Here is an 11,460-nt window from a genome sequence, read left to right on the forward strand (position 1 = left end):
CATGTTGCATTATAGCGTTGAACGCCAGAAACAGGTTGCAAGTTGGAGTTGAACGCCAGAAACAAGTTACAACCTGATGTTTAACTCCAGAAACAGCCCAGGCACGTGAGAAGCTTAAGTCTCAGCCCCAGCACACATCAAGTGGGCCCCAGAAGTGGATTTCTGCACTATCCATCTTAGTTTACTCATTTTCTGTAAACCTAGGTTACTAGTTTAGTATTTAAACAAATTTTAGAGACTTATTTTGGACCTCATGACATTTTAGATCTGAACCTTGTACTTTGTGATGACATGAGTCTCTAAACTCCATTGTTGGGGGTGAGGAGTGACGTTAGGATTTTTGCCAGTATAGAATTTTATAAATACAGTCGCGTTGTAGATATAGTCTCTAAACCGACAGAAATCCCTTCGTGCAAACGTTTGGGTGTCACAAGTAACAAACCCCTTTAAAAATTGTTAACCGAGTATTCAAACCTCGGGTCGTCTTTTCAAGGAATTGCAGGGAGGTATGTTCTTATTATTGGTTATGGAGATTGTAAATTTTGGGGTTTCAAGAGTGTGGAATAAGTAATATAAATGGCAAGTAAAATAAATAAATACTGTAAAGCAACTTTTGGCAAGAGGAGAGAAATTAGAAATCCAACTTAGTTATCCCTCTCAACAATAATGAAAGTTGTATCTTAATTCCACTTAGTTAACCTTTGAAGCAAGGTAAGTCAAGGGACTAATTAGTTTGACCTTCGAATCCTATTTATTTCCTAAGAAAAAGTTGGGATAATTGAAGTTCAGTTCAATTAGCAAGATAACGATTATCACTTACGCTGAGTTTGATAACTGTTGAGTTACTGATTTCTTAACCAAAAGGGGAAAAAGTAAATTGCTGGAATAAAATATCTTCAGATCGGAAGCAATGGTAACGTGAATAAAAGCAAACAATCATAAACTGAAAATACCTCAATTATCATTAATTCAAACAATAATATGTGACATGGAATAATTCATAAATTAAATTATAAAAGTAAATAATTAACTCAAATGCTGGAATAACTAAATAAAGTGAAAAGTAATCTTAAGACAAAGGAATATAAAACCTGGATCGAGAGTCACTCTTAAAAACAAAGAGAAGTCCTAAATCCTAAGAGAGAGAGGAGAGAACCTCCCTCAAAACTAAATCTAAATCATGAAAAGTGAATTATGAAAAGCCTCTTTATGAATGGATGCATTCCCCCACTTTATAGCCTCTAGTCTATGCTGTCTGTACTTGGATCTGGGCCAAAAAGGGCTTCAGAAATCGCTGGGGCATATTCTGTAAATTCTGATTCGTGGCCTCTGTCACGCGTCTGCGTCGGTCACGCGGTCGCGTCATTCGGAGCTTTTCCTTGCCACACGGTCGCGTCAGTCACGCTTCCGCGTCATATGCGTTCTGCTTAAGGCGCGCGGTCGCGTCAGTCATACGGCCGCGTCGCTGCATCTTCGCTTCTGGCACGCGATCGCGTCGTCCATGCGGTCGCGTGGATACCAGTTTCCTTAAAGCTCCGTTTTGCCTTCTCCTTCCATTTTGTATGTTTTCTTTTTCATCCTTTAAGTCATTCTGCCTTAGAAAATCTGAAACTACTCAACACACTAATCACAGCATCGAATGGAAATAAAGGTAATTAAAATAGTTAATTTTAAAGCCTGGAAAATATGTTTTTCACATACATCACATAATAAGGAAGGGAAAGTAAAACCATGCAATTAATTTGAATAAGTAGGTGAAGGATTGTATAAATCACTCAAATTAAGCACAAAAGAACTCATGAAATATGGGTTTATCAAGGAGCTCTACAGCGTCTCGATGAATTAATGCAATTATTTCTGTTTTCTATTCAAACACGCTTGTTTCTATCTAAGATGTTCATTCGCACTTCAATATGAAGAAGGTGATGATCTGTGACACTCATCACCATTCTCAACATATGAACGCGTGCCTGATAACCACCTCCGTTCTACATTAGACTGAATGAGTATCACTTAGATTCCTTAATCAGAGTCTTCGTGGTATAAGCTAGAATCCATTGGCAGCATTCTTGAGAATCCGAAATGTCTAAACCTTGTCTGTGGTATTCTGAGTAGGATTCAGGGATTGAATGACTGTGACGAGTTTCAAACTCGCGAGTGTTAGGCGTAGTGACAGACGCAAAAGGATCAATGGATCCTATTTCGACATGATCGAGAACTAACAGATGATTAGCCGTGCTGTGACAGAGCATTTGTACCATTTTCACTGAGAGGATGGGAAGTAGCCATTGACAACGGTGATGCCCTACATACAGCTTGTCATGGAATGAACCTTGCGTGCATGAAGAAGAAGACAGGGGGAGAGCAGAGATTCAAAGAACAAAGCATCTCCAAAACTCCAACATATTCTCCATTACTGTGTAACAATTACTTGTTTCATGCTCTTTCACTTTTTAGAATTGAAACTAAAGAATCCTATTGGTATCCTGACTAAGAATAATAAGATAACCATAGCTTGCTTCAAGCCAACAATCTCCGTGGGATTCGACCCTTACTCACGTAAGGTATTACTTGGACGACCCAGTGCACTTGCTGGTTAGTTGTGCGGAATTACATAGTGTGAGTGTCATTTTCGTGCACTACTTGTACCTCAAAGATCCCAGTTTCTCCATTACAGAGAGTGTCATAAGATTTATACCTGACCCCAGGTCACACAGAGCCTTCTCAAAGGTCATGGTGCCTATGGTACAGGGTATTAAAAATTTACCAGGATCTTGTTTCTTTTGAAGTAAAGTTTGCTGAACCCATGTATTTAGTTCACTAATGAGCAAGGGAGGTTCATCTGCCCAAGTCTCATTACCAAACAACTTGGCATTCAACTTCATGATGGCCCCTATATATTGAGCAACTTTCTCTTCAGTTACATCCCCATCCTCTTCAGAGGAAGAATAGTTCTCAGAGCTCATGAATGACAGAAGGAAGTTTAATGGAATCTCTATGGTCTCTATATGAGCCTCAGATTCATTTAGGTCCTCAATAGGGAACTCCTTTCTGTCTGGAGGACGTCCCATGATGTCTTCCTCATTGGGATTCACATCCTCCCCTTCCTCTTTGGATTCGGCCATTTTGATTATATCAATGGCCTTGCACTCTCTTTTTGGATTCTCTTCTGTATTGCTTGGGAGAGTACTAGGAGGAGTTTCAGTGATTTTCTTACTCAGCTGACCCACTTGTGCCTCCAAATTTCTAATGGAGGATTTTGTTTCACTCATGAAACTTAGAATGGCTTTAGATAGATCAGAGACTATGTTTGCTAAATTAGAGGTACTCTGCCCAGAGTTCTCTGTCTGTTACTGAGAAGATGATGGAAAAGGCTTGCTATTACTAAGCCTGTTTCTTCCACCATTATTAAAGCCTTGTTGGGGCTTTTGTTGATCTTTCCATGAGAAATTTGGATGCTTTCTCCATGAGGGATTATAGGTGTTTCCATAAGCTTCACCCATGTAATTCACCTCTGCCATTGCAGGGTTCTTAGGATCATAAGCTTCTTCTTCAGAAGGACACTTTTTGGTCAACAGCTTGTATCTTTCCCAAGCTTCATAGAGGTATTCACCATCTTTTTGCTTGAAAGTATGAACATCCACTCTAAGCTTGCTCAGCTTTTGAGGCAAAAAGAACTTGGCCAAGAAGGCCGTGACCAGCTTATCCCAAGAGTACAGGCTATCTTTGGGTTGTGAGTATAACCATGTTCTAGCTTTGTCTCTTACAGCAAAAGGGAAAAGCATGAGCCTGTAGACTTCAGGATCTACTCCATTAGTCTTAACAGTATCACAGATCTGCAAGAACTCAGTTAGAAACTGATAGGAATCTTCTGATAGAAGTCCATGAAACTTGCAGTGCTGTTGCATTAGAGCAACTAGTTGAGGCTTCAGCTCAAAATTGTTTACTCCAATGGCAGGGATTGAGATGCTTCTTCCATAAAAATTGGAAGTAGGTGTAGTATAATCACCAAGCATCCTCCTTGCGCCTCCATCATTGTTATTGGGTTCGGCCATGTCTTTTTCTTTTTCGAGATTCTCTGTAAGGTTTTCTCTGAATTGTTGTGCTTTAGCTTCTCTTAGCTTCTTCTTCAGAGTCCTTTCAGGTTCAGGATCTGCTACAACAAGAATGTCCTTGTCCTTGCTCCTGCTTATATGAAAAAGAAGAGAACAGAAAAGGAAGAGGAATCCTCTATGTCACAGTATAGAGATTCCTTTATGTAAGTAGAAGAAGAAAAGAATAGAAGAAGGATGAGAAAATTCAAACACAGAGGAGAAGAGAGGGTTCAAATTTTTAGATGAAGAGAATAGTTAGTAAATGAATAAATAAATAGAAGGAGATGAGAAGGAGAGAATTTCAAAAATTGATTTTGAAAAATGGTTAGTGATTTTTGAAAATTGAGAAAAGAAATAAAATTAAAATTAAAATCTGAAACAATTAGTTAATTAAAAGAATTTTGAAAAAGAGTGAGGAATTTTCGAAAATTAGAGAGAGAAAAGTAGTTAGGTGGTTTGGAAAAAGATAAGAAACAAACAAAAAGTTAGTTAGTTAGTTGAAAAAGATTTGAAAATCAATTTTGAACAGATAGGAAGTTAGAAAAGATTTTTGAAATTGATTTTAAAAAAATATGATTTAAGAAAGATATGTTTGAAAAGATATGATTAAAAAGATATGATTGAAAATATATTTTGAAAAAGATTTGATTTTTAAAATTAAAATTGATTACTTGACTAACAAGAAACTAAAAGATATAATTCTAGAATTTAAAGGTTGAACCTTTCTTAACAAAAAAGTAACAAACTTCAAATTTTTAAATCAATCACATTAATTGTTAGTAAAGTTTTCAAAAATTATGAAATAAAATTAAGAAAAAGATTTTGAAATTAATTTTAAAAACTTTTTTCGAAAAACATGAAATAAAAATGAAAAATATTTGTTTTTTGAAAAAGATTTTGAAAAGATAAGATTTTTAGAATTGAAATCTTGATTTGACTAACAAGAAACAACTAATTTTAAAAATTTTTGACTAAGTCAACTCAAAGATTTCGAAATTTATGAGAGAAAAAAGGAAAATATATTTTTTGATTTTTTTTTAATTTAATGTGGAAAGAGAAAAACAAGAAAATGACTCAAGACATAAAAATTATGAATCAAAACAACTAATGCATGCAAGAACACTATGAATATCAAGATGAACACCAAGAATACATTGAAGATCATGATGAATATCAAGAACTTATTTTTGTAAAATTTTCAAGAAAAAAAAAACATGCAATACACCAAACTTAGAAATTTTCAATGCTTAGACACTATGAATGCAAAAATGCATATGAAAAACAACAAAAGACACAAAACAAGAAAATATGAAGATCAAACAAGAAGATTTACCAAGAACAACTTGAAGATCATGAAGAACACCATGCATGAATTTTTTCGAAAAAAATGCATAATTTTTTTAAAAACATGCAATTGATACCAAACTTAAAAATTGACACTAGACTTAAAATAAGAAACAGAAAAAAAAATTTGTTTTTGATTTTTATGATTTTATTAATTTTTTTTTATTTTTCGAAAATTTCTTTTTGGAAAAACAAAAATAAATAAAATAAAAATTGAAAGATTTTTGAAAAAAAAATTACCTAATCTGAGCAACAAGATGAACCGTCAGTTGTCCAAACTCAAACAATCCCCGGCAACGGCGCCAAAAACTTGTTGTTGTTGTCGGAATCTTGAATAATCGCTGGCTTCAAACTCAAACAATCCCCGGCAACGGCGCCAAAAACTTGGTGCACGAAATTGTGATCATCAACAATGGTGCCAAAGACTTGGTGCTCTCAAACGTGAATCACACTTTGTCACAACTTCGCACAACTAACCAGCATGTGCACTAGGTCGTCCAAGTAATACCTTACGTGAGTAAGGGTCGATCCCACGGAGATTGTCGGTATGAAGCAAGCTATGATCATATTGTAAATCTCAGTCAGGCGGATAATAATGGTTATAATGGTTTTCGATTATGAAGATAAATAAAGCATAAAATAGAGATAGAGATACTTATGTAAATCATTGGTGGGAATTTCAGGTAAGCGCATGGAGATACTGTGTTCCTTCTGAATCTCTACTTTCCTACTGCTTTCATCCAATCATTCTTACTCCTTTCTATGGCAAGTTGTATGTTGGGTTTCACCGTTGTCAATGGCTACCTCCTGTCCTCTCAGTGAAAATGGTCCAAATGCACTCTCACAGCACAGCTAATCATCTGTCGGTTCTCGATCATGTTGGAATAGAATCCAGCGATTCTTTTGCGTCTGTCACTACGCCCAACACTCGCGAGTTTGAAGCTCGTCACAATCATCCCATCTCAGATCCTACTCGGAATACCATAGACAAGGTTTAGACTTTCCGGATCTTAGGAATGGCCGCCAATAATTCTAGCTTATACCACGAAGACTCCGATCGTTCGGAATGGATGCTAAGAGATACGCGCTCGATCTAAGGTAGAACGGAAGTGGTTGTCAGGCACGTATTCATAGGTGAGAATGATGATGAGTGTCACGGATCATTACATTCATCATGTTGAAGTGCAGTGAATATCTTAGAATAAGAATAAGCTGAATTGAATAGAAGAATAGTAGTAATTGCATTAATACTCGAGGAACAGCAGAGCTCCACACCTTAATCTATGGTGTGTAGAAACTCCACCTTTGAAAATACATAAATGATAAAGGTCCAAGCATGGCCGAATGGCCAGCCCCCAAAGTCTAAGAACTCAATATCCAAAGATAGATACCAAAATGGCTGATCAAAAGGACTCTTAATAAAATAGTAAAAAGTTCTATTTATACTAAACTAGCTACTAGGGTTTACAGAAGTAAGTCTAAGTGCAGAAATCCACTTCCGGGGCCCATTTTGGTGTGTGCTTGGGCTGAGCTTGAGCTTTACACGTGCAGAGACTTTTCTTGGGGTTAAACGCCAAGTTGTAACATGTTGCGTTGTAACATGTTTTTGGCGTTTAACTCTGGTTTGTGACGTGTTTCTGGCGTTTTACTCCAGAATGCAGCATGAAACTGGCGTTGAACACCAGTTTGCGTCATCTAAGCTCGAATAAAGTATGAACCATTATATATTGCTGGAAAGCCCTGGATGTCTACTTTCCAACGCAATTGAGAGCGTGCCATATGAAGTTCTGTAGCTCCAGAAAATTAATTTCGAGTGCAGGGAAGTCAGAATCCAACAGCATCAGCAGTCCTTTTTCAGCCTGAATCAGATTTTTGCTCAGGTCCCTCAATTTCAGCCAGGAAATACCTAAAATCACAGAAAAATACATAAACTTATAGTAAAGTCCAGAAATATAAATTTTGCATAAAAACTAATAAAAAATCCCTAAAAGTAGCTAGATCTCATTAAAAACTACCTAAAAACAATGTCAAAAAGCGTATAAATTATCCGCTCATCAATTAGCTTGACTAAATCACCCAGTAACTAAAGTTGTTCAATCAATCAATCTCTGTGGGATTCAACCTCACTCATTGTGAGTTATTACTTGACGATAATTTGGTATACTTGCCAAAGACGGGTTCATTATAGTGATATAGTGGATTTTCGGTCATCATTGCTCAAACCAACAATCTCCATGGGATCGACCCTCACTCACCTGAGTTATTACTTGGATTACCCGGTATACTTGCCGGTCTATCTGTGCAAAACGTGCGAAGTTAGTTTCGTGCACCAAGTTTTTGGCGCTGTTGCCAGGGATTGTTCGGATTTGACAAACTACCGGATTATCATGTTGCTTAGATTAGGTAATTTTTATTGTTTTGTTTTGTGTCTTTTGTTTTTTTTTCAAAATTTTTTCAAAACTTTTTCTTTTCTTTATTAATCTTTATCTTTTATCTGAGTCTTTTGTTCTTGTTATTGTTAAAAGTTTCGAACTTTCTGGTTTTCTTTTTCCAAAAATTTTAAAAAATAGTGTCTTTTGTTTGAGTCTAGTGTCAATTCTTAAGTTTGGTGTCCTTTGTGTGTTCTTTATTTTCCTTAAAATTTTTCGAATTACTCTTAGTGTTCTTTTTCTATATTCAAGTTGTTCTTAGCTTGTTTCTTTTCTTGTTTTGATCTTAAAATTTAATTTTGGTGTCTTTTGGTTGTTTTTCTTTAAAATTTCGAAAAGCTAGTGTCTTTGATCTAAAAATTTTAAGTTTGGTGTATTTTTGTGTTTTTTTTTCATAAATTTACAAAAGAGTGTTTTTGAGTGTTCTTCATTGTATTCAAATTATTCTTGGTGTTTTTCTTTGTTTGATCTTAAAATTTTTTAGTTTGGTGTCCCTTTTATGCTTTTCCTTCAAAAATTTCGAAAATCATAGCCTTTGATTTCATAAATTTTTAAGTTTGGTATTTCCTTGTTGAGTAAAGTTTAATTTTTAAATTTTAAATCCTATCTTTTCAAATCTTTTTCAAATACTTATCATATCTTATCTTTTTATCTTTCTTTGAATTTCAAAAAGATTCCATCTTATCTTATTTTAAATTCAAATTTTAAAATTCAAATTTCAAAATTCAAATTCAAAAATTTTCAAAATCAAATCTTTTCAAATCTTATTTTTCTAGTTTGACTCTTTCTTTTATAATTTCAAATCTTTTAAATTTTAAATTTTTAAATCTTATCTTATCTAGTTTGACTTCTTCTTTTAAATTTTAAATTTCAAATCTTTTCTTTCTTTTCAAATTCAAATATCAAATATTTTTGTTTGACTTTCTCTTTTTTAATTTTAAAATTTCCAAAATCAATTCTATTATCTTTCTTTTCAAATCTTGTTAGTTAATTGTTTCTCTTTCTTTTTTAATTTCAAAAATTTTTAAATCCTTTATTTCTAATTTTTTATTTTATTTTTGAATTTTTTAATTAATTTTTCTATTTCTATTTATTATTTTTTAATTTAAAAAAATAAAAATAAATAAAAAAATAAAAAAATTTAAATTTTTAAATTCCTTTTCCTTCTTTAATTTTTGAATTCTCCCTCTTTATTCTCTTCTATTTCTTTTGGATATCTCATTGGGAGCTCCCTGTACTGTGACATAGAGACTCCCATTTTTCTTTGTCTCTTATGTATGTATGCAGGAACACCGAAGTCACTATGGGCTCTTATACATTTGACACTCATATTGATTCAGATGACTTTAAGGTCAGCATAGACCAGGTCCTGCTATTACGGCAAAAGTGCCAGTTTCATGGACAACCACAGGAAGACCCAAGTAAGTTCATCTCCGACTTCCTCCAGTTCTGTGACACTGTAGGGGCCAATAGAGTGGACCCTGAAGTCCCCAGACTAAAACTTTTCCCATTTGCTCTGAGTGATCAAGCAAATGAATGGTGGCATATGGAACTTAGATGAAGTGTTAACAACTGGGATAAGGTTGTTGACGAATTCCTGAACAGGTTCTCTCCCTCATAGAGATTAACTAAGCTAGTGACAGATGTTCAGACCTTCAGGTAGAAGGAGAGCGAGTCCCTCCATAATGCTTGGGAGAGGTACAAGCTGATGTTCAAGAACTGCCCCCTTCCCCATATATTCTCAAGATGGGGCAAGACAATCATCTTCAATGAAGTCATCTCTGAGATAGCTAGGAAGACAGTAGATCACTTTGTAGGTAGTTCTCTGTACTTTATAGAGAAACACGACGAGGCATATGAGCTCATTTAGATAGCTGCAAATAACTAGCACTTATACTCCTGTGAGGAGACCCCAGTTAGGATAGAAGATCTAGACATAAAAACTGTAGCCGCACCTTCTGCTGAGATTTATAATGCTCCTAGTGATACGAGTGGTAACTACCCTCAAGGAGACACTCACACCCATGACCAGTGGACACCTGAACAGGTTAATATTCCTCTTACTGAGTTGTTTGAGGAGGTGCATCCCTATAGGGCCTTCATAGAAATCCTGATGCTCTCTGGGAAGGAGACCTTAAAAGAAAATGGAATAGTAGTCTTCACCAAGGAGGCCGAACCTCAGGAGCCTGCTATTGAGGGACTGAAGGCAATCAAGGACTAGGAGGATCCTGAGAATGACATTGAGCACGCCTCTATAGGGGAGAAGAAACCTCAAGTTGAATCTTCTCTGGACATGCAAGAGGAGCCTGTGATTACCACAGAGCACGCCCTTGTAGAGGTGAAAGAGCCTCAAGAGCTACCTTTTCTAGTCGTGCAAACAGAACCAGAAGATGAGCAACTGGCTCATTTCCTAGCAGCACTCAAGAAGCTACAAGTCAATATCTCTTTTGCAGAGGTATTGAAAAAGAAGACCCCCTATACGGCCTGTCTAACAGGCATTCTTTTAGAAAAGAAGGACCTAAGGGGAGATGAGACTATGGTACTGACCAAAGAGTGCAGTGCTTTAGTCCAAAATAAACTACCAAGGAAGATGCCAGACATAGGGAGCTTTCAATTCCTATGTCCTATTGAAAATATCACTTTTGACAAGGCCCTGTATGATCTTGGCTTAAGTTTAAATCTGATACCTTCATCTATGATGAAGAAGCTAAGAATCCAAGAGGCACAAGAAACAAGGATTACCCTACAAATGACTGACCAATCCTTAAGGCAATCACATGGGTTAGCAGAGAACGTACTGGTGAAGGTTGGAGAGCTCTTCTTCCCTGCAGGCTCTGACATGGAAGAGGACGCAATTGACTCCATCATTCCAAAAAAACCACTAAAAGAGCCTTGATAGATGTTGAGCAAGGAGAGAAGGCTCTGAGGTTGCATGAGGACTGTATGGCGTTCGAGGTTCTTAACCCTCCATTACCCCCTGACAAGAGAGACACTTGCATAAAGGATTCAGCATTCAAGCCTCCTCCCTTGGATGGAACCAATTTGACCCTCTACCACCAAACGTAAGTTTGGTGTCGGGTGTGCACTATCAACCAAGGAAGAGGGTCCTAAGAGAAAGATGCCTAGGGGATGAGGACCAAAAAGATCCCTACTAAAGGCTTCTCACTATGCAAGATGGTAGTATGCACTTATCTCATCACAGTATTCACCATGGAAGAGGGAAATAGCACAAAGGGACACTAACATATTACTGCAAGCCTAACCCTGCCACAGGCAGTGAACAAGATCCTGTTTCTTGAGGATATTAAGCTTATCCATGAGAGCACAGGAAGGACGCTCCTAGTAAGGAGTAAGAATTTGATCCTCTATGACTACCTTCCTCCTTGAAAGGAGCTGTCTGTCAAGCCAATGACGGTAAAAAAGCGCTTGTTGGGAGGCATCCCAACCATGAGTAGTGTACTTTTGTTTTTCTTTTAGTTCATTTTCATTTGAGTTCATTTCATTTTAATTCCTTTAGTTTTCCCTTGCTTTTTCATGTTTGTGATCATGTGTAGTAGTTAGAACAGAAACAAAGACAATCAGAACTGGAAACA

The 11,460-nt window shown here is 36.3% G+C and overlaps 1 protein-coding gene across 1 annotated transcript; it reads left to right on the top strand.

Moving 5' to 3' along the window:
* Positions 1-10,160: 10,160 nt before the first annotated feature.
* Positions 10,161-10,763, top strand: LOC130979486 (uncharacterized). Its single transcript, XM_057902947.1, has one exon. The coding sequence runs from the start codon at positions 10,161-10,163 to the stop codon at positions 10,761-10,763; it is 603 nt and encodes a 200-aa protein (XP_057758930.1).
* Positions 10,764-11,460: the final 697 nt, after the last annotated feature.

The sequence above is a fragment of the Arachis stenosperma genome, chromosome 1 (assembly GCF_014773155.1).
Source record: "Arachis stenosperma cultivar V10309 chromosome 1, arast.V10309.gnm1.PFL2, whole genome shotgun sequence".
In the NCBI taxonomy this organism is placed as follows: domain Eukaryota; kingdom Viridiplantae; phylum Streptophyta; class Magnoliopsida; order Fabales; family Fabaceae; genus Arachis; species Arachis stenosperma.